This window comes from Centruroides sculpturatus, unplaced genomic scaffold (genome assembly GCF_000671375.1).
Source record: "Centruroides sculpturatus isolate CEXI.00-Female unplaced genomic scaffold, Cexi_2.0 scaffold61, whole genome shotgun sequence".
Classification (NCBI taxonomy): Eukaryota; Metazoa; Arthropoda; class Arachnida; order Scorpiones; family Buthidae; genus Centruroides; species Centruroides sculpturatus.
The window spans coordinates 825,833-851,826 of NW_019384572.1; the positions used below are offsets into that span (position 1 = coordinate 825,833).

A 25,994-nucleotide genomic window follows, 5' to 3' on the forward strand; every position below is an offset into this window, starting at 1 on the left:
TTGTAGAGTTGTTGTCCCCACTCGATGGAAGATCCTTCGGAATTTCATTAGTCGCTCAGGAGACAATCCCATGGAGGAGGAAGTGGCAGCTGGGCTCACATTGTGCCCAATTNTTTACTCATTATTAACATTTACAATTTTTTATAAAACTCATTTCTACCCTTAAAATTAAGCTTTTGCCATTTTATAATAATTAATAATATAAAAAGTTTTAAATAAAATCTCATAAAAGCATCCCACATAATTTTAACTTTGTGCTAATGTGTCTTAGTGTTTTTCACAGGAAAAGTTACACAACTTGTTGCTGGATTTTTTTTTTATTGTGAAAAGATATAAAATTCTAAGAAGACTTGGGTTAAATCTAGTGTTTTTGAATACTTTACTATAGCCACCCATAGAAAACATTTTGTGTGTCAATGTGTGATTGAAGATGAAGATGATAGTGTTAATAAGGAAAAAATCTATGAAAAAAAAATAAATACTTTCAGCTTTGACAGGAATACCTGATAATTCACTTGATAGTGATGAAATGCCATTCTGTGTTAATATAATTAAAATATATTTTAAATTATTATTTAGAGGTAAGAGGTCTTTCTAAAATTCTATGAGTCAGAGTTGGAATTGGGAGCTTGGTCTACCATCTCCACAACCCTAATCATAACTAACTATATTAAGTTTATTTCTGTCATCAAATCTTTAATCCAGTTTTGAACTGTATAATATCTTTAGAAAATTTCATTAAAAAATTAATCACAAGTTCATATACTTCTTGATAACTATAATATATCATAGATATGTGATTAAAAAGAAAATAAAGAAAATTCTTAAAACTGAACAGATTGAGTAACAAATTTAAAAATTAACTAACAACAATAATATAATATTTCTAAGTTATTTTTGTCATAAAAATCCACATTTTTGAAGTTTGGTTCTCTTAGATTAATAGAAAACAATTGGATATTATGATTATCAGAAGTGAGATTTTTCTCAATTAAGGATATTTTTATAAAATATATAAATAAGCAAACACTCGTTTTTTCCTATTCTAGTAAAGGACTTTTATGAATCATAAAAATTCTCTACTAAATTCCTAATCATTACTTTCCTTACTGAAAGTTGAATAAATAAATACACCTAGGATATCAATATGAACTTTTTAAATGGTTTTCTCCAATATAAATAATGGGAAATATGTATATTATTCATCAAAAAGATGAGGATATCCTTTTTTATTTATCGACCATAGTTATAAAAAAAAAATACAAATTTTCAGATTCTGTTTTAGCTATTGAAACATTTCTACTTTTAAGTTGACTATTGTTATTGTTTATACTTCCTGACTTTTAAGAGAAACAACTATTTCTATGCTTTACAGATTTAAATAATTATTAATTTTTCATTTATTGACATTTACTACTTACTTGAACTATATCTAAAACAAGTCCAGCACCAACAGTTCCAAATCCTGCAATTAGAAAAGGTATGAACACTTGAAAGGCAATACTCCATAATGATTCTTCTCCACTTGATTTTATTTCAACATCTACAGTTCCTTCCTTTTTTAGGAGAGGTTTGTGATCAAATTCATTGTCTTCACTTTCATGGTCTTTCTTATCTTCATAATTTAGAGATAAATGTTTCTCTTTATGATTTAATTTATCCAAAGACACACTGTTGGATAAAGAATTTAATTCTATGCCATCAGACCAATTGTCATCATTAACCCTGCTAATAGTATCTGGATAAACAATATCTTTGTATACAAAAGAAGGGTTTTCTGAAGAAATATTAGCTCTGGGTACCATTTTTCGTTTTCTTAATGATACATATTCTTCTGAATCAGATGTATCAGTGTTTGCCATTTTCTTATCCAAATATTTGATTCCACTAAAACAGAATTAAAAATTTTAAATATATTACTTAATCACATTTAAAAAAATAAAAATTATTTTATTACCTAAATTATAATAATTATAATTAGTTAATGCATCAATTAAAACGTTATTGTCATTACATTATATTCTTTTAAGTATATAAAAAAGATAATTAAGAAATTTTAACATAAAAGTTTGACCTGATTTAAACAATTTTATTTTTTTTAACTAGTTTTTCTAGATGAAAAATGTTGTAATCATTTTCTGAAAATGAATTTGCATTTTATAAAAACAAATTAATTTTATTTGATATCAATAAAAATAAATATATAAAAATATATTCAAATCTTTCTATGACATAAAATATATAATAAAAGAAATATTAACATTTTTAGTTTAATACAGTTGACTTTAATTTTGAATTATTATTGAATTATATAATTATAGGATGATATACTGTAATTATTTTTTCAATAAACAAAAAATTCTAATAATTGAATACAAAAGTAAAAAGTTGGAAAAAATTGATCAAATGGTTTCTAAATTGCACATTAATTATTTTTTTAATTTCAAAAATGTTTTGAATGTGAAATAATTATAAAAGCATATCTAAAATTTGTAATTATATATCTATATTATTTTCTTCTTCAAGCAGCAACTGTATTCAATGCATATGTAATAAAATATATAAAAAAATAATAATCTTTAGTGTAGTTATACATAATATAAAGATATTGTCATATCAAAATTTTTGATAAGTTTGTATTAGTTACTATAAAATAATAAAATAAACAATTTTTTATAGGAATCAAATCATATAAAAAGTTTTGCTGCAGTGCATTGCATTCTACATTTACTTGTAATTATGATTTTAAAATATTTTATCTTAAACTTGTGTTTTAAGAGCAATTTCCAACTAATCCTATTAAAATTTGTTTCAATTATATTACAGAAGCTATATGAAAATGATTAAACTTTAACATAAATAAACAGTTAATATTAAGTAGTTAAGATTTCAAGTTAGCTCTTCACAAAAAGTCACCAGCAGACAAATGCAGGCAGCACTCCCCCATTATACTAAATATAAATCATTCAGACAATAAAAAAGTATTCAATGCTACTTTCTTCTAATTCTGAAATGATAATAATTAAATGTTTCTGAATTATAATTAATTGTTTGTTAAATATTCAACGAAATGTTATTAATAGAAGTTAAAAGTGTATTAAAAATTTAAAACAAATGAAATTCAAGCATACATTTTGAATGTGTTCAAATGTATGCTTGAATTTCATTTTTGTTTTAAATTTTGAATTCTGCTTATTCCTTTTTATAGTGTATGTATGTATGTTTTATAGTGTATGTATGTATTTGAACTTTTATACAGTATAACAAAACTTTGGATTTTTCAAATCCATCTTTATATTGTTTCTAATATTGATAGATAAAAATAACATTTGAGTGAGGTTGCTTCTTAAAATATAAAAATGGATATAAAATTACAAAATCCTGAATTGACTGTCCAGCTAATTGATTTCTCCTGAATTATGTTTGAATATATATTGTACTAATGATGTATTTGGTTATGATAAACCTAATAGCTTATAAATAGACAAAAGTGTTCCATACTTGGTTAAACAATTATTTATTATCAAGATTACATAACATAAGTCTAGGAGATTTTGAATTCCACAATTTCACACCAATTTGTGAGATTCATCAAGGTTCTGTATTAAGTGGGTTATCCATCTCAGCATATATTAAAAACCTCTTTAACAATATAGCTTTAAAGGTTAAATACAATTCTTTGTTTTTACAATGCCTAATTTAAATATTAATATCCAAAAAACTGTCATTACATGCATATTCATTAATTTGCAATTTGCATCTTCCTCCAATTTATATCAAAACACATAAATTAAGTTATGTAAAAACTTATAGCAATCTTGGTAAAGTTTTTGATGATAAATTAACTTTTCAGGAACATGCTCAAAAGATAGTCAAATTCTTGTCAATTAGACATGAAATACTGTGATGTTTCTGTATGACTATTTCGTACAAATTATATTAAGATCCACTTTTTTAATGAATTTTAAATCCGTTTTTGACTACTGCTTGCCTGTTTTACAATGACAGGCCCATCCTTTCTAAGTAAGGCCAATAAAGAAATTCAAAAGACATACTTTCTTCTAAATTAACTCAGCAACCTTCCATATATCAATAATCTCAAAGTTGAAAGAACACAACTTGGATTACCTAATATTATAAAATGAATAAATATTTTGACTGCATATTATGTTTCAACGTTTATAATGGTATAATAAATAACTATTGGCTTTGTCTAAGAGTTCCCAATAAGAAAACCCACAATAATTCACGTCTATATAATCCACATTACCATCTAACTAACTATTTTCCATAGATAATCCTTTTATTGTAGAGCTGATAACTCGAGACCTATAGAACACATATTGCATTATGATTATGCATTATGCATGAACTTTTAAAGGTGGCAACCTTTAAAAGTTCATGCAGATGTATTTTATATAAGCAATAAAATTTAATAGTTAATTTGTTTATTCATTTTAATTAATATGTATTTTCACTTTTTATCATTTTAAGTTAATTCTCTAATTTTTCCTTTTTTGTATAATTATTAATTCAACCAAATGCTAATAATTTGGTTGAATTAATGATTTGCATTTGATTAATGGAATGATTTGCAGAGTGCAAAACTTGTGTTAGGTAGTATAGGGCTGCTGTAATGTTATGTGTACTGTAAGTAAAATGTACAAATGTAAAAATGAAACTCTGTAGGTAATTTTTAGAATGGAAATTGCACCAAGGTTCTTTTTATATTTTTTATTCAAGGTATGTAAGATTTTTATTGGAAAAATTTTGCATTGTATAGTTCTAAAACAGCGGTTCTCAACCTTTCTGAGGCCACAGAACACCATTCATATACTTTTTATTACATGAAGCATTAGCATCAATACATTCAAAAATTGATAAACAATTCCATGGTTACTATTCTCAGGAAACGATAAAGCAATAAACTAATAAACTTTAATATATTGAATAAACTAGAAGCATGCAATTGTCTACGAATATAGCAATGGGAATAAATTTGAATAAAAACTTTAAAATCTTTTCTTTCATGGAACACTTGAGGGAGGTAGGTTTGTGGAACACCTGTGTTCCACAGAACACTGGTTAAGAACCACTGTTCTAAAATGTAGCATTATATAATTTTAGGAATTTTTAACTGGTTTAAAATACATGGTGGTGTTCAGTTTTATATATATCAACAGTACATTTACAACCATTGTAGAGAACTTACATCAGGTATATCTAAAAATTAAAACCTTTGTAAAGTAATAATTTTACCAATATTGTGTACTAATTAGTGTTGCCACCAGGCCAGTTTTTGCCCAGACAAGCCGGGTTTTTAATCTCACGGTCCAGATTAATTATTAACTTGTCCAGTTTTTGTAGACATTGTGAAATTGAGGTTAGTTCACACTGAACAAATAGCAAAAGCGAATGATAAACGAAAAGTGATTTTTATTCACTTAGCGAAATTGACCCATACAACCAAAAGCGAAAAGTGATTGCGAATTTTAAGGAGCCAATCATTTGTAAGCAAAAAAAAACGTCATCTTGAAAAACAAAATGGCTGCTTCTGATATTCCATCGTTAACCACGTTTGTTTATTTATTGGGAAAGAAAGATATGTCAAAAAGAAAATGATGCTGGATGAGAGGAATATTAAAAATCCATAAATACAACATTTACTCTATTGCATGAGAAAGTTTCTGTAGCCATCTTGAAAACAACAAGAACCACGTGACAACTAACGGGAATACAATTGGTGGTGAAATTTTTTTGGTAGCAAAAAAGCTTGACAATTCTGAACTTTGAAACAACTCATGAAATGGTAAAATCCACCAGAAACGATGTCATGTCTGACATCTAATTCACTCTGTTTTTCGCTTTCACTAGCAAATCATGCTCAGTGTGAACTAAGCTTTATAATGAAACAAACTAAATTTATAAAAATATTTGCGAGTACTTTGCAAATATTAGGTTTATTCCAACACAAGTCCCTAACTGGTTTAGAGCTGGCATGCGCATGCCTCAGTATAACATCCTAATTTTAAAATGTCCAGGTCAGCAATTCTGAAAAGGTGGCAACACTGGTACTAATAAATACTGTTAGCCAACAGATGAGGGGCAACAGATGCCCAAAACACAAATTGGCATTTGGAACAATTGGTTTATACACTGTAAAGTACATCAGAAAATAAAGTGGATGTGAAAAAGTCCAGAGCCTAGTATAAACATTTCATGGCATCTCAAAATATAATTTAAAGGAGGACAAGGTTTCAACACAGAGTGGGTATAATTGTTAATAGGAGGTGGAAATCCACTGTCTATAGACATTTTTTTTATTTATTTTACAATTAGATTTTTCGGAAAACTCTTCTACACAAAAAAATAACTTTTCAATTAAAATCTCCTAACTTTTGTCAAATTTATTCTTTGGATTTTGTTTAGTTTACCATCTTCCATCTGTTTACTTTTATAAAATTATTTAAGTAAATAATTCTTAATACTAGTTTACAATAAGCTTATAGAAATAGTCAAAAATTTAGCATTTGATAGCACTTTTAAAAAGATTTTGTCATTTCACATCCATAACAAAATTTTAAATCTGGTTAAATATCCAACAAAGAAAGGTACGATATGCTGGACATTTGGCTAGAGGATCAGGAGGACAACTACTAAAAACGGTCATTGAGGGACTGGTGGAGGGGACAAGATCTAGAGGAAGACCCCGAAAGACTTGGAGAGATAACATCAAAGACTGGACTGGAAAGGATTTAAGAGAAGCCTGGAATAGAAAAACATGGAGAGGAATAGTTCATCAAATGCAACCCTCTGTAGAGAGGATGCCACTGGATAGATAGATAGATAGATAGAAAATAAATTTTATTGTATTCAATTAATAGTATTTGTATATATATACATCTATGAAGTTATGAGAATTTTTTTTATTTAATTATAATGAAAATTCTGTAAAGCAATGGTTAAATCCCATGGTTATTTTTTATTTTTGCTTGATTAAAGAGACTATAATATTCTTACTAAAATGTAAATTTCGACTATAAATTCGTATCTTCTATTATCAGGACTTATTATACTGGCTTTACAGATAATGCTACAAAGTTTAACAGAAAACAATTTTTATTTTATTCCATAAATTGTTTTCTGTTAAACTTTGTAGCATTATCTGTAAAGCCAGTATAATAAGTCCTGATAATAGTGTGAGGCTCTGGACAGGTCCGAACACTCACTAAAATTTGCGTTAAAATAATTGTTTTAGAGAAAATAATATATTAGTTAGAAATAGATTTTTATTATATGAAAACGCGACGCTAAACAATAGAAGAATGTAAGTCCGTCGACCATTTCCAGTTGGAGATCGAATTAAACTTCGATTTTGACCTCTCCCGCGCCCCCGAAAGGTTTTGAATTGTCATCAGGTGACGAGGAGAGACCAATCGGAAAGGGGAATCCGATAGAAAACGGATAAAACTCCGGAAATTCGAGGATGCGAGGACTTCTTCTCCCGAAAGTTCCAAGTGACGGACCTGTTGTTGTTGTGTGTGTGTCTCGCACCCATCTTCGTCTCCATCTCCCGACCTCGGATCGACATCTTTCCATCAACGGAAGTCGACCGCATCGTCCCGGAGCCGTCGAGATGTGATGGAATGGTTCATTCACAAACAAGGGACATTCCTTCAGAATGGGACTATCTTGGAAAGGAGAGGAAGACCCAGAGGCCGCAGCCGCCACAGAACTTACAAGATCGCGGAAATCTTGTAAGCTTCTTTCGTGTTTAATAAATGGTTGTGTTGTTTGTAAACGAAGCATCTATCTCTGACTCAACTGCTTCCACACGTCGTTGATTGTTACCGCTCGGCAATCCAAACGGCAGGGGAGACGAGGACGATATATATCATATATTATCGTTCGTCGAGTTTTTTTTCTCCCCCCTCGGCCCCACAATAGAAGATACGAATTTATAGTCAAAAATTTACATTTTAGTAAGAAAAAAAGGCATTTTAATTAGACTATAATATTCTCTACATTTCTATGTAAGCTTTTTTTTCCAACCTCTGATGGTCCATAGAACAAAGACAAGTGTAAATAACAGAATGAATTTATTACCAAAAGTTAGGTACAAACATGGTTACTTTTTGACATAATCACTATGAAGATTGAGGTATTTGTCATATCTGTGGATGAGCTTTTCCATCCCCTTGTCATAGAATGTTGCTGTCAATGACTTGAGATGGAACCTAAAGTTTTTTTGAAGATTGTCATTAGTCTTGAACTCTGCCCTCCTGGCCACTTTTTCTGTTCAGGAAAGAGGTGGAAGTCACTCAGTAAATTGGGGCTATATGCTGGATGTTTAAAGGTGGTGAAGACTTCCACCCAGCTTGGAACTTTTTAATGTGTGAAGACCTCTTTCCTGAACTGAAAACATGGATAGCAGGGCAGAGGTTTGAGACTAATGACGATCTTCAAAACAACTTTGTTAAGGCCATCTCAATTCACTGGCGGCAACATTATATGACAAGGGGATGGAAAAGCTTGTCAACAGATATGACAAATTCCTCAATCTTCATGGTGATTATGTCAAAAAGTAACCGTGTTTGTACCTAACTTTTGGTAATAAATTCATTTTGTTATTTACACTTGCTTTTGTTCTATTGACCATCGGAGGTTGAAAAAAAACCACCCTCATAATTATATTTAAAGTAAAATTTTCAATATTCATGGTATTTGTTTATTTCTTTCAGTGATGATGTAAGTATACAAAGCACTCTCGTGGATTCAAATGCAAATAGTGCTTTGGCAAAACATGGCATTGGTTTGGGTTGACTTTTTCACCACCACTACCCATTCCTCTCTAGCTCATTGTTTAGCAGGTAAGACATGTACAAGGTTGCACAGCTAATTCTAAAGAGTCAAAACTACTACTTGCTATACCATGTTCCAAAACATCAACTGCTGTTAGTACTATCAATGCGTACTAACATTTGTGTATGGTGTTGCTCTTTCATAAAAACTATCAGTCTATGATTAACAATCTGCAGGACTAAAAATTCTAACAATACAGTAGATGCAGGAAAATGATAAATTAATGAATAATTGATGTGTGTTTAATTTTCATAGTTTAAATAAAGACTGTTCAGAGACTGTAGAAACTGAACAATGTTTCCAGGAAAGCAATGCATCTGGAAACAATAGATTAAGGTTTCACTATATATTGAAAGATAAGAATTGTTTGAAATTATTATATATCTAAAATATTCTAAATTAATATTTTTAAATAATCTTACCTTAAAAATGTTTATTAATCAAATTCTGATAATTTAATAAATAACAAGATAAATTTTTTAAATAAAAAATAGACCAAATCTTGAAAAAAAATATTTTTCTTGTTTCTATTTTGCTAAATCACATATCATTAAAGTTACAGTACAGTATATCTTATACTATTTGTTTTCAAAATATCTAAATCTTTATCTTTTCTAAAACTGCAAATCATTCAAGATTTGAATATTTACTGTAAATATTAGGCTATAGGATGTGTTTTGTTTCATAAATAATCATTAATTATTTTAATAATTCTTATAAATATTTTTATACATCTAAATTTCTATGTTTAAGAATTACTGTTTTTATATTTTTATGTGAACTGTAATATTGAAAACTAATATTTACAGTTAAATACATATTTTTCTAAATTTAATCAGTGACTAAACATTCACATATTTGAAAAAATTTATATTATGTAAGGAATATTGTATTTAAAAATATATCAAAATTATGTATTAAAGGTATATACTTACTTTTGAAATTAGTCCACAAAAATATTGATATTAGATGAGGAATGGGAGGAGTTCAAAAACAAATTATAAATATTAGTAATGCTCCTGAAATAAAATTAAAAATGCAATAGTAATTGGAAAAAACAGGGATAAATTAGCATGCTTGTTAAAAAATTATATAATAAAATACATTATTCAAAAAAATGTTTTCAAAATACTTTTAATAAAAATATCTTCTATTATATGTATTTAATCAAAAATAATTGATTAAATAAAAAATATGAGTACAGTTGTGAGCTAAATTATATGTGATTGTCAATAATTATATTATTATTATTTTCAATTTATAAAAATTCATTTTGAAATACTTTTAGTTACAAAATATTTTTAGTAAATATTTTATAACAAATGATCCCTTTAATAGAGTTAATCAAAAATCAATTGGACATTAAAATATTTTATATATACTTGTAGTATAATTTAGAAGTAGATAATGATATATACTAAATTATATTAGAAGTTTTGATGATACTAAACATATGACAATATTCTGTTTGTCAAATTTATCCAGCTTTATAAACAATTCAAAATTTATGCTTGAAATATACACTTTGCATGTGCTAAGATCATAAACATGTTTTAAGATTTCAAATGATATTCAGTTATCCACAAATTAAGACAAATCTTACAAAAGATTAATTTTCAAGTGAAAAAAAGGTGTCAAATAGAAACAGAATTTCTAAAAAAAAACTTATATCAATCAATATTTACATATCATAAGACAATATATTTAAAAATCATTTAGTATCAAGTCTTTTAAGAAATTTATATCTGGAATCCTTTTTTACACACTATAAAAGGAATGGAAAGCATGTGGCATATCAGAAAATTATATGATATATTACATGTCATGAATATTTTTGTTAATTTTTTACTGTATAATATTCACAATAATAATAATGACAATCATAAGTAAAAGAATAGTCAATCTTTGTACTGTAATATTCAATTATCATATCTCTTATAAATAAATAAATATAATTATTATAACTTTTTTAATATAAAAAAAATTCCAAAATCAGTTCAACAAAGTCATTCCAATAAAGTAAATTTCATAAATGATATTGAAATTATAAATTACTGTATATAATAATTATACTTACTTATTCTGGTTTTATATTCAATTTGGATTATATCAACATTTTTCTATTATCTGTTTTAAAATTGATTCTAATTAAAATATACAGTGGTGCCTCGTACAACGTACTTAATCCGTTCCAGGTGCACGTCCGTTATACGAAACACATTTTCCCATAGAAATACATGTTAAAACATATAATTTGTTCCTCAGCATAAAATAACCGTACTGTACCATAAAAAATGAAAATGGAGCAGACACCAATTATGCTGGGTAGTCAGATGTTGTGAGGAGGAGGTGGAAGAACACTTTCTTTACACATTCATACAGATACAGACTTTTTACACATTGCAGCGGGTCTTTTTTTATTGTTTTTTAATCGGAGTCAGATTCAGGAGAGGCTACCGGAACTTGCAGGGTCAACTTCTCTTGTTCCATCCTTTGTTTTTTGCCCGCTGGCTTCTTGAAAAACATGACCAAGGTGGTCTGTTTCTCTTTCTTCTTTAACACCTGTCGGAAATGACGGACAAAGGTGTCATCGTAGAGATCATTGATCCTGTTGGCCTCAGCTCTGTTTGGATAATGAGTGTTGGTAAACTCCTGAACCTCTCCCCATTCGACAAGAAAGTTTTTGTCAACTTTCACTCCTGATGATTTCTTGCTTTGTTTCAATTGAAATCACCTTTGTTTTTTTTTTTAGAAGCCATGATGCATTATAAATGACTTAACTTGCCAGATTATATGATACGAATAATTCTTTATTAATTAAGATCACTAAACACTTCTACGAGCTACTCTCGCTCCGTTTGTTTTTTACAACCTCTTTTCGTCCCGCCACCTCGGCATCTACACAATTACATTTCGTTTATTTGAATCGTCAACATATACTGTATTACATTACATTTAATGTTTATTTAAATCATCAACATATATTACATTACATTTCTACTTCAGATATACTAATAATACATTCTAATAATACTAATATATCCTAAAAATAGCAGATTGTCATTGGCAACGGCAAAAGAGTGGAAACATCATTCGCACTTGTTCGAAGAAAGTCCATTGTTCGTCTCACATAACTGCTGAACGGAAAGTCCGTTGTTCGCAGCAAGTCCGCTACTCGAGTCACGTAACGGTCAAACAGAAAGTCCGTTATTCGCAGCGTCCGTTATTCGAGGCGTACGTTATACAAGGCACCACTGTATTTGTCTCATTGAAAAAAAAAAAAAAAAAAAGAAATAGTTGTTTCATTGAACTCTAAAGCTTCAGTATGCATAGATATTTTTTAAGTTAAATATGCATACCTTCGGCAAAAAAACTCAAAGGTTTGTCATTTCTTCCACTACAATATATTTTTATGAAGTATCAGTCATTCATTTTTGATCATAATACAACATATAATGATGTAAATATTAACATTAAATTTTGAATTAAGTTCATTTTTAATTATATTTTTCTTTTATGTATCTTTATGTTGTTTAAAAAAATCCAAAAAATATATCAGTACCAGATTCTTTTCAAACCATGGTNACTTGTAGTATAATTTAGAAGTAGATAATGATATATACTAAATTATATTAGAAGTTTTGATGATACTAAACATATGACAATATTCTGTTTGTCAAATTTATCCAGCTTTATAAACAATTCAAAATTTATGCTTGAAATATACACTTTGCATGTGCTAAGATCATAAACATGTTTTAAGATTTCAAATGATATTCAGTTATCCACAAATTAAGACAAATCTTACAAAAGATTAATTTTCAAGTGAAAAAAAGGTGTCAAATAGAAACAGAATTTCTAAAAAAAAACTTATATCAATCAATATTTACATATCATAAGACAATATATTTAAAAATCATTTAGTATCAAGTCTTTTAAGAAATTTATATCTGGAATCCTTTTTTACACACTATAAAAGGAATGGAAAGCATGTGGCATATCAGAAAATTATATGATATATTACATGTCATGAATATTTTTGTTAATTTTTTACTGTATAATATTCACAATAATAATAATGACAATCATAAGTAAAAGAATAGTCAATCTTTGTACTGTAATATTCAATTATCATATCTCTTATAAATAAATAAATATAATTATTATAACTTTTTTAATATAAAAAAAATTCCAAAATCAGTTCAACAAAGTCATTCCAATAAAGTAAATTTCATAAATGATATTGAAATTATAAATTACTGTATATAATAATTATACTTACTTATTCTGGTTTTATATTCAATTTGGATTATATCAACATTTTTCTATTATCTGTTTTAAAATTGATTCTAATTAAAATATACAGTGGTGCCTCGTACAACGTACTTAATCCGTTCCAGGTGCACGTCCGTTATACGAAACACATTTTCCCATAGAAATACATGTTAAAACATATAATTTGTTCCTCAGCATAAAATAACCGTACTGTACCATAAAAAATGAAAATGGAGCAGACACCAATTATGCTGGGTAGTCAGATGTTGTGAGGAGGAGGTGGAAGAACACTTTCTTTACACATTCATACAGATACAGACTTTTTACACATTGCAGCGGGTCTTTTTTTATTGTTTTTTAATCGGAGTCAGATTCAGGAGAGGCTACCGGAACTTGCAGGGTCAACTTCTCTTGTTCCATCCTTTGTTTTTTGCCCGCTGGCTTCTTNATAAAATGACATCATCATATTAAAATACTATTTTATATGAAGGAAAAAAATGATGATAAAATATGTTCCTTGGCTAATAGTATAATTTCAAAAGGTGAAAATTTTTATCTATTATATATTCATCAACTTATGTTTGTGAAATTTTTCACACTGTAAAGAATTTCACAAACTTTTCATTATTATTATTTAATTTATCAATCTTACTGATTTTATTATTCTGACAAATTTTTGCATTTTAAACAAACTGATTTTAGAAATACATCAAATATTGCAGATTTTGAACATACCAACCACTAACTGGATAAGGAGTATTTTTATTATTTAAATAAAACATATTTTGAAGCTTAACTGCCTCATCATCAAATCTCAAAGTATTCTATTTCAAACACCTATTCTAGAGCCATTCCTGGTGTAATTTAAAAATTAAACCTATTTTAAAAAAATTACATTCCTATGTAATTTTTTAAAAATATATTTAATTATGCCAGGAACATAATTTACAAACAAAACATGTTTGAGACTTCTGTCCCATCATTTAGTTAAACAGAATATATATTTTATAATATTTTCAAATTAAAATGTATTTAAACTTGAAAATGCTCTAATTAACATTCTAAAATTCAGTCTGTTGAACTGATGATGAGATGAAAGTCTTGAAACATTTTCTATTTGTAAAAATTAAAATAAAAGATTTCAGCAAATAGTTTTTTGTATAGATTATTCATATGATAATAACATACTCTGTGTGTTTGCTAACGTGACAACAATTTGAATCTGTTGCTTAATAGCATCTTTTTCTATTTTTGATGATTTGATACTATATATGACATAACACACAAGAAAACCTTCAAATAACTTCAGCAAAGAAATTTTAATAAAAATTTAGAATTGGACAAACATTTTAAATCTGTAAATAAGATCCAGTTCAGTCTCGCCGATATTCCAATTTGGAATGCATGAAAGAACAATGGCATATCTCAAATATTTCAAATACATTTAAAATTAAAAAACAGTACAAATTAGTGCAAGGCACTTGCAATCTTAAAAAATACTTGCACCATTACAAATTTAAAGATAAACAACTAAAATATTTTCATTATTTTATAATGAAACATCTGCATCTGCATAATTCTAATTTTTTATTAAAATTTCTCTGCTGGTAATATTTTAAAGGTTTTCTTAATTTGAAAGTCTACAATTTCTACATATTCAAAACATAGGCCTACATGATAAAATTTTTAATTATCAAAACTATATATTATCAGTCGAGTGTATTTTTTTATAGCATTATCAAACCATCTAAAATATTATTATGATTATTATTTTTAGTTTTGAACAATTAGTATATATTCAACAGCACAAATAACTGGATATAAGTAAATTAAGCATAAAAAAAAAAATCAAACAATCCAGCAGGAAAACATTAATTAAGTTTGAGAACTATGGTGTTCTGTTTGAACCATTTGCTTTATCAGGTATGTCCAAGTTTTCAAAGGTCATTAGCCTGACAATGACCATTTAACATGGGAAAAAATGTTTGATAGAGTCATTTATAAACATTTTCCTGCTGGATTTTTTTGCTTTTTGGTACATAAAATTAGTATATTATATTAATTTATTAAAACTGATTATAGTCAATTTCACTTCAAACATGATACCGGATTAGTTTTTTGTTTTGTTAAAAACTAGAAAACTTTTTTACCGATTCCAATAAAATATACTGTAATTATTACTATTGGTTTATTGAGTAGAAATATCATATACCAATAAAAATAATTTAACACTATATGATTAAGTTTACTATAATATAAAATAAATTAGGATGTGCTAATATATTCTTGTTTTCCAATCATACTCATACATTTACAATTTGGCATCATTCAACCAGATGTGAATAGTTATAAAATAAACACATTAAAATATGATGCAAGTTTCAAATGTTTCAATATGTTTATTTAAATTGCTTATCAAACATTTCAGATGTTTTTAATATCTCTCAATATAATTCATTTTAAATATTAAATTTGGAATTTTATATATTTTTTTATTAGATACTTTGAAACACATCTTAATCTCATACATTCAAATTAAGTTTCATTTATACAATTTAAAAGCTATTTCCTAAAATAATCAATATACAGTATTATGAAACTAATATATAAATAAATTATCAAATATTTTAAATTTAAAAAATAATATTTAATTCTAGTTTTAAATTGTTTGATTTTGAATATAGCTTTATTTTATTTAAATTTTGAGTCATCCATGTACTGATACATAATTGATAGAGAAGGATTAAATAAAGTTTTGAAATTTTTGATTTAAAAATGTGGATGACAACAATTATAATTTGTTGATGTAACATCTGGTTGTTATGCAGACTTAGGGAACAGCTACTAAGTTAATTTATCTGTGCATCTCCTAACGATAGACTTGGTTGTCTGAAGTTCTGCAGAGTAATTTGTAAACAGAGATATACTCCAGTAAAGTAGTTGGTGTTTTGCTATTTTTAAAAAACTTGGGAATTGTTTTCTTATTAATATTAAGAAGCAATTAAACTAAAACTAATGGATTTAACTCTATTAGTTTTAAACAATTTTAATGTTGTATTCTACATCAGCATATACGTTATTTAAAAGCAATGAATGAAATTTGCTAGTAGCTGTTATTACATTTAACACATTTAGATTCTTCTGTAAGTATTTTTATTTTTATTGTTCTAGTCTAAAAGTTGTTATAAATAAATTCAGAATACATATAATATAACAAGATATTAACCGAATCAAATACATAATATAAGACTACTACAAGTATCATAAGTAATTAAACTAATTTATAGGCAAGAAAATAGTAAACATATGAAAATTAAATGCAAATAAATATAAAGAGTAATTCAAAAAGTTTCCAAATTCAATTTTTCAAAAGTATTCAAAAACTTTTTGTCTTAATAAAAAAATGAAATGAATCTGTAAGACTAATTAAATGCTTTGATTCTTGTTCTTGAAGAGACCTTTCAAAATGAAATTTACATTTTTCTAATATTTTAAATCTTTGAAAATTTGAATAATAAAACATAAATATGTTAATCATCACTTATTAAGCAATGTTTGATATATTGTCTTGATGTCTTCAAGTAACAATAAAACAAGTTAAACCTTCATGTAACATGAAAAGTAACTTTTAGAATTGACATTTGCAATGATGTATTTTTAATTTTATGCATCTTATACCTTCATAACAATACATTTTTATTGTCACTGACATCATTTATAACTATCTTATGTAATAAGTAAAACCTAATATTTTCATAGAAGATTTTAAAATTAAAAAATCTTTATTTTAATATTATACCTATATTTTAAAATGAAAATTTGCAATTTTATTACACATACTAATCATCAGATTAATTTTCAAACAGTATTAAAGATAATATTAATTAATTATTAATTCTAATTAATTTAAATAATGCACTATCTAAAATATTAACTAAAAAGTATCATATGAAATATTGGTACTCTGTAAGCTTGTTCTAATGTTCCACAATGTGTCATAGAATAAAAAACTGTATATCTGTATATATTTTAATTTTTTAATGCAAACTTAAAAATAATTAGATTAAATTTATATATTAAAAATTCAATACAAACAATTAAATGTTAAGTTTAACTAAAAAAATTATGGCTGTTTTTTTATCTGATTTATCTATATACAGTATATAAAAATGAATGTGTGTGTGTGTGTGTCCTTCATGCATTACCACACCGTTTATCCGATTGCCGTGAAACTTTGAGAAGTTGTTTAATATACTCCGGCGAAGGTTTGTGGCATAGTACGATTGCCATAAAACTTCGGAAAGTTTTTTAATACACTCCCGCGAAGGTTTTTGGCATAGTACATTTATCCTACGATAGATGGCGCGCGTTTACACGAGCATTCGAGCACAGTGTGTTCGATCGATTTCAAATTGTGAAGACCATTTCCCCCTTCAAAAAATATTTCTATATATGCATTTGTGAACTGTTATTTACGATATTCGTAATAATGTTTGTTTAATCACTTTATTTCAACTTTTTTTTGCTAATTACGTATTCGCTCGAACTTTGTTAAAACTTTAACTGTATACCGAACAACAACCGAAGTTGTAGAAGGAAATTCGCCTATTTTACCGATCTAGGGATCCCCTTTTCCAAATTTTAATATCATCTAATAATTTAAAAAGACAAATTACAATAAAACGGTTTATTATCCAACTATCAGAAATTTCACAACATGCCAAGGAAGAGAGGAAGGAGCAATTAAATAATTAAAATTATAAAGGATTTAAAAATATATATAAAAATGGGGAATATCGCACTTCTGACAATCGCAGCGAGTGTGTGGGCTAAATTTGGAGAATCCGTGCTTCTCGCATGGACAACTGTATGTGGCCGGCTCACGCGTCGAAAAACCTTCCGATTTATTCGTGTACGCACCAGACGGAAAAACAAAAAATATCGTGTATCCACAAACACTCCAATAAATAAATAGAATTGAAATGACACTTTGAAATGTTTTCCCGACGAAAATGAATAATAATAATAAGTTTCAATAAAAATAATAAAAATGTAAATTGAATTTTATCATAACGAGTTTGCTTGAATTTCCTTTCTTCTGAGATCGCAGCAATGCGCGACGGGTAAGCTAGTGTCATATAAAAATGGTTACTGATTTGGAAGATATAGATATAAAACAATGTTTTTCTCTATGTATTTATGTAAGAAAAGTGTAAATTACTAAAATTATTATTAGAAAAATAAAGCTGAAAAGAAAAAACTACAAGACAGTCAAGTGTTTTCATTTTAAATAGAAATAACAGACATTCCTCTTCAAAACTTTTTACAAAGGATGCAAATAAAATCATATTTAGAATACAGTAATTTAAAATTTTAATAAAAGTGATCATATTTTTAAAAAAATTAATGCTGAACAGATTTGTCTAGCAAAATGTGTGTGTTCGTACAAATAACTAAGATTTCGTAGCATTTAGCCTATTATTAAATATATTCTTCTGCAAAATGAATTTTTGCTGATATTGGGTGTCCACTAAAATTTGTCACAAACTTCACGTTCTTTCACACTAAATTAAAATTCATAGAGTATGATGTCACATGACAGCTATAGCACTGTTACATTCCTAACAATCATCTGAGTCATTTCACAAAGAGCTGTTTCTGCACAAAATAATACCAAAATCAGACAATCTGAATTCCTAAATGTACAAGCTGTACTCCCAACACAGTTACTGCAGATAATCATTCACTGTGTTCCTCATTTCAAAGGAGGACAAAAAATAATTTATTGTATATAACATTAACTCAATAACCTAAAAACTAGCAGAATTGTAACTCACTTGTCAAGCAAACATTTTCATCCTCTTTCAATGGATATCTTTAGGCTAAAGTCAAAATATAACCACTCAATTTTTGAATAATCCAATTCATTTGTGTTATCACCTGATTGGTAAAGATGAAGTGAAGATGTATGCAAGAAGAGCATGATTTTTGAATGATCCAATTCAAATATTTGGGTGTCTGCTAACTGGTGGAGATAGTACCCATATGAATTTGAGTAAATGCCTGTTTAAGGGGATGGAGGAATACTTTTCATGTATTGGGGAAAGTGTGGGGAAAGACCATCATCTTTGAAGTTGATGGTCTTTTTATTCAAAACTGCCTTGTATATATCCAACAGTTTGCTTGTCAAGTGAATGACAATTTTGCTGGTTTTTAGATTATTGAGTTAGATGTTCTTTACATATTAACTAGCATTCAGTAGTCATGAAATTTATTGTATTTTGAAGAAGTATGATAAAGGTCTTCCAGCTGAAGGAAGAACTAGATCTGAAAGGAAAGCTAGCATTCTCATCAGGATGATGATCAGCCAGTCTAGTTGAAGCAGCTTGAAGGCAATAATGGAATCTTGATTCAAAAAGCAGATTCAAAATTTAAAGCTTCAAAAAGTTCAGTCCACATGTTGCAGAACAAGACAAACATCAAATAAACCAGCAATGAGTTACTCAACTTTCCCAGTAATATTTAAAATTTTGGTGATGCCATCTGTTATCATATTTTATTAAAAAAACATTTTATATTTTTAACTATTATAAAATGGCAAAAAATCTTAATTTTGAGGGTAGTGATGAGTTTTATAAAAAACTGTAAATACAGGTAGGCCTCCTACAACACGGTACCTTTACAACGTATTTTCGCTCCAACACGGTTGAAAAAATGCAGTAGTTTTCTTACAACGCGGTACTTTTACAACGTGGTTTACGGTATTTAGAAACAAATTAGCTTTCACATAACAGAAAAATCGCAATGGATCACATGATACGAACCGCAATTTGGCATTCAGAACTAAATGTCCTTGAAAACAGCTGTTTGTTGCTATTGGCGTGTTATTTATTCCCTTGAAAGATTCAGGAGAAGACCGGTTTCTAGACAGATGTGCATCAGTTACTGTAAACACTCAAATATATCACTAAATTTTCCATCATTTATACTGTTTCAATAAGTGGGGACAGCAAAAATGGTCCAAAATACAGTATAAACTTCTATTGGGTGTATATTTTTAACAACATAGTGAAGAAAAGTTATTTTTTGCGATTTTTACTGTCCACAAAACTGATTGAAAAAATTTTAGCCATAACAATGCCAAATGAAAAGAAAGGCCTGTCGTTAAAAAGGAAATTTATAACTCTTCAAAGATAGAAATTTTGGATTGAATTAAAAATCAAGAGTGGATAGCTGATATTAGTAGGCATTTTAATTTAAATGAGTCGACTATTCGATTGATTAAGCAATCGGGAAAAAAGATTAGAAATTTGGTCGCATCCAGATCATCTATTCTTGCGAAAAATGTTGCTAGTCTGAAAGCACCTATAATGTAAAAAATGGAACAAGCACTAATATTATGGGTAGAAGATATAAACAAGAAACGGTTGACTTTAAATAAAACTGCACTTAAACACAAAGCCTTAAAAATATTTGATTATTTAAAACAAATGGGACAGTCATCAGCTGCAGTGGCATAGTGTGGGTGTCAGCCGCCCAGGGCAGAGAAAAATTTCACTGCCCCCTTATTTAGGTATCTCAATTTAAAAGACTAAAATTCAGTTTCATCACAGAATAAGTAATGAACAATTCTGTGCTCATTTCAATCGGTCCAAATTGTAGGTGTGACAAAAATATGAAATGAAATGGTTCAAATTTTTAAAAGATATTATTATTATTTATTGCAAAATTTTGCCGCCCCCACTACACTACACCACTGGTCAGCTGATGAAACCAGTATACTGTATTTCAAAAAACTGGTTATTTAATTTTAATTATATCTGACTCATCAAATAAACCATATCCAGTTCATAAGCCAGCAGAAAAATTCTTTCTACGAACGTTTTCGTCCATATGTAATAGACATCCTCAGGTATTGACAATATTTTTCTGCTGGCTTATGAACCGGATATGGTTTATTTGGTGAGTCGGATATGATGAAACCAGTGTTAAATTCGTGGCTACCAATGGCTGGTTTGAAACATTCAAAAAACACCATTCAAACGCCAAGTTTTTCTCTTTTTAGAACCGAATCCCAGTTTTTGTATTGAGTTGGTGTCTCCTATAACGTGATTTCCCACAACACGGTATTTTCAAGGAACGTATCTACCGCGTTGTAGGAGGCCTACCTGTACTAATAACAAGACACAACCCCCATTATCTCCCCCATCCCCTTGACCTTTAACCACCAAAATTTAATAGCATCAATCCCCCTAATAAACAAACCGCCCTACAAAATTTCAGAAATTTTCAACAAAAAGCACTGAAGTTATTAATTAAGCTTCAAACAGGCTGAACAAAATCATGCCCATACACACACACACACACATCCATATATACAGAAATTAAACTGAATTCTTCGGCATTTCTTATGTTTCAAGGTGTCCTAAGTCCAAAAATGTAAAAATATTGGGGAGGATCATTTTTTGACCAATCGCCATACTTTCTCTCTGTTATATATAACATCCAGAAAAGTAATAAAAGGACCACAAGTTGATTAAGTTAACAAAAACTAAATAAAGACACCATGCCAGAAAATTCACTAACCATTCTTTCACCTTGGACAATGAATCATATTTTATTTTGTCATGTCCAATGATAAGAGAAAATGTGGATTTTTCTCAAATGATGCTAGGTCAATCACTGCCAAGGAAAATTTACTTGAAAAAGAAAATTTGAATCCAAAGTTCTCATTTGAATCACTGTTAGCCAAAAGGAAATTAGCAATGCTATAATTTGGAAATATGGCTTTATCATCAATGCTCAAATATATTTAAATCATTGTGTTTGACCTCACTGTGTTAATTCCCTACATCAAATCCAACCTCTAGCAGGGATATATATCTTTGCCAAACCAGGTAAATGTCATTAGGCAAAGGTTGTTATTGAAGCTGTGGAGGCAGAAAACATCAACTATGTAGTCAAAGAAGACAATCCTGCCAGCATTCCTGAGGTGTGGCTCATTGAAGATTTTTGGGTTTGTCTCAAGCTTCCAGTTTATGAAAAAGGCTGAAGAGCTAAAAGCATCAAGTAGCTGACCAGGATATGTTACTGTCTAAAGAAAATAGATTTGACCATATACAATGACTAGTACTCTCTATCAGAAAGAGGATTGATGTAGTATACAGTGGGGTATCATTGAAGCTCTGTAAATAGTTAAATTTAATAATAATAGCCTATTCTTATTAAATTAACCTACTGACAGTTGCACTTTCTTATTGTTTACAATTTATTTACCATCAAAACTGATGGATAAATATTTTCCTATTATTGTAGTAAAGAAAGTACAAAATTCCATAAAAATTTATATCATTGAAAATATATAAAAATATTTTTGAATGCTGATTTTTGCACAGTTTGATTTTTAAGTGAAACTTCAGACTCAGATTTCTACTGTAATTTGACAGGATGAGATAGGATATCATATCAACTGAATATAGACAGATTGATTGATATTATATATAAAATGAAATACAGAATACCTGGTTAAAAATATAAATTAAAAAAAAAAATTAAGAATGAAATATATTATAAAATCTTCTAAAAGACCTTTTTTTGTAAATATTTGGCTTCTACTTGATTAAATCAAATAAATAAATTCATTTGAATTTAATCAAGTTATACTTACATAAAATAAATTCAATGTAAACAAACTGTGTGTGAGACTTACATAAAATATAAACATATGCAATTAATTTGTTCTGCAAGTATTAGGTTGGGGAAAAAGAAATCCATTATTTTGTCACTAGATGGCTGTAGTGATACATATCTCATAAAATATTGATGACACAAGTTCAGACTTGTGCTTATTGGAAAAGTGACATTCTGTACTAAAAAAAATTCTTTTACAGTTTTTTGATTGGTCAATTCAGTTGTGAGTTATAGGGTGTAAAAGATGGAAGTTAACAAAGAGAANTACACCATGTATATTGAAATCACATATATCAAAGTTAATAATCATTGAGAAATAAATTAATTTGTGAATTATGTCATTAAGAAGTCATCTGAAACTGTAAATTTTACATTTACATTCATTTTGGCAGAGCAAAAACATGAAAAAATGAAGAAATTTTAAAAAACGTTTATTGCAGAATTATTAATTAAAGATTTTAGACAAAGTACAGTGTAGTTGCACACAAAGATCAAAACATATCAGAAAATAACATTAAAGAATGATTATAGAGAGTTTAAACTAACCACTAAACAAAAAGAAAGAAAAGAAAAAAAAATTTAAAAGTAGAACATTTTTTAAATCAAGCAAAATATTTATCAAAGTATCACTTGCACAGTTACTGTCTTTTTTTCCATAGAGTTTTCTGTAAAAGCTCAAGAATTAAAACAGAAATGTTTTCAATTAAATTATCCAAATAAGAGAATTGCACTAGGAAAACTAAGATTCACTTTTCCCCAATAACTAACAGTAAGCAGAAGTGGGAAGAAGGGATCAGTTTAGCATTGCTACTTCTGAGCTCTGTTAAGCTGGAATTGTTGAATTTCCTTTGGAACAGACCCACACTGATTGAAACCACATATATAAAATGTAGTAACTCTTGATTTAAGTCAAAAAACTTTTTTACTAGATTAAATGGTTTTTAAAGTTGCTTTACTCTATCTTCAGACCCAAATACAAAATATTAGTATGAAGAAAACAAAATTAAGAAAAATAAACTTCAAATAATAGTTTTTGAATCTTTAACAAAAAGATAAGATTATTTTAACTTAATAATAGATTTTGTATTATGATAGTCAAGACTACCGGTTAAAATTTTTATAAAGTTGTAAAAATTAAGTTTCTAAATGATTATGCCTATTTATTTTGCTGTAACTTTCACTGTTATGCAAAAGATGAAAATGCTGTACAATAAAGCATATGATACATTAATCACTCCAACCAATAATATAATTTACTATAATGTAAAAACAAGTCTGCCTTTTTCCATTAATATAAATATGTCAAATAAAATTTATTTAGCTTTTTCGTAAGCATATTTCATTTTAGTTATTAGAGTATATCATCTCTTATTTTTCCTAATTGTTGCTGGCACTGAAAGTCTGAAATTGATTATTTTGTTTGGAAATTAAAAAGATAAAATTTTTTAACTGCTAAACAAAACCAGATTTAACAACTTTCTACAAGTCAATTCAACTTTTTATTGTATTTTATTACCAAAAATTTTCCTTTTATGATGAATCTTTTCTTTTTTAGATTTTGGATGTAATTTTTGGGAAGTTTACAATATACATTATCACATTGTATAAAAGTGTTCTGCCAATTTTCAAGAGGCTATTTTAGTAACTTGTAAGTGTTCCATCAGTTTTTTATTTATTCAGATATGTTCTGCCAATCAGTTAAAATTGAAAAATATTAATCTTGTATAACATAATGTAACATTATACTAAAACATGAGAAATTAAATTTTCATATGAAATATTAGAAATATGTTACATAACCACTAAATTTGGATTTATATTTCAATTTTTGTTATTATTAACTGATAAATTTGATTAGAATTACCAAAATAAGATATACGAAAGATTTAAGAATAAAAATTACCAGAAAAATAAATCTTATATCTTAGAATGATTGTTAGTACATCAAAATTTATTTGCACATACTCATATAATTTTTATATATATCTTACTTCTAATCTGATTTTGATTCATGTCTGGATAATAATTTAAATTATAACAAGCAATTATTTATTGTGACATTGTCAGAATGCCAGGCTGCAATTATTAATATTTTTAATTTATTTAATTTAAAATATATGCTCAAATCAGTAGTGGCTTGCCCCTGTACATCATACTTTTCCATTAGCATGGAGTCGTGCTAATCATCTATTAACTGTTTTCAGGGGAAGTTTTTAATCAAAATAACTTGATTTCTGGTTTGAATCGGAAGTTCAAATATAGTTAATTGGGGCCTCCTGCCCCTAAGGTTTCCATATCTGGTCTTGTCTTTCATTTATCTAACTCTGTTCTCAAGATCAAAGAAAGACAGACAAACAACAGTGGGAATTTATATATCTACAATTTTTGAAATTGCAACCCAATTTAATTATTTACAAATTTAACTGAACCAAATTGATAAATAATTGAGAAAGAACAGTATAGCATTACAACTAGTTTCTAAAAATTTTATTCAAATCTTACATTTTTCAATTTAGATTAACATTATAAAAATCTAGAAATAATGAACTACAACCATTAAAATACTAATTGTTTTTAATGAACTACAAGAAAGCCAAAATTTTGTAAAAATATTTCATTTGAAAGTCAATCTATAACAAATCGTAATTTCTCACATTATTCCAAGTAATTACTTGTGCAAAATAAAAAAAAATTATATTTTTAAATATAAATTTCTATAAAGTTTTTAAATATATTTTTCAAATTACATAACAAAGGCAAATATAATTCTGTAATACTAGAACAATATTTCCAAGAATTTGTTTTGACATTCTCAAGCAAAACATTTTATCAGACAATACTAAGTATATTATCTGAATTTTTCAAATATAGATATTTTTCCTCAAAAACCATACAAATATCTAAATCATAATTTTATATTATGATTTTAAGTCTTTCATGCAAGTTATAAACCTTTTAATAATGAATCACCTACTTTAATATTCTACATAGTAAATATCATTACTATATGTACTGTACTTGTATGACAATGTAATCACTAATGTCGAATATCATTTACATCTAGCTTATAGAAAAAGAAAGAAATTTCATTCATTCTTTATAAAAAAAAAAGTACAAGTAAATTAAAGTAAAATAAAATATTTAAAATATTCATTTTAAGATCTTAA

At 27.6% G+C, this 25,994-nt stretch overlaps 1 protein-coding gene across 1 annotated transcript in view; it reads right to left on the minus strand.

Moving 5' to 3' along the window:
• LOC111624222 (solute carrier family 41 member 1-like) overlaps positions 1-25,994 on the minus strand; it is a 51,297-nt gene that overhangs the window by 24,530 nt on the left and 773 nt on the right. The window contains 2 exon segments of the mRNA XM_023367035.1: positions 1,422-1,887; positions 9,798-9,881. Of these exon segments, the coding sequence (XP_023222803.1) occupies positions 1,422-1,862 (441 nt within the window). The 5' untranslated portion in view covers positions 1,863-1,887; positions 9,798-9,881.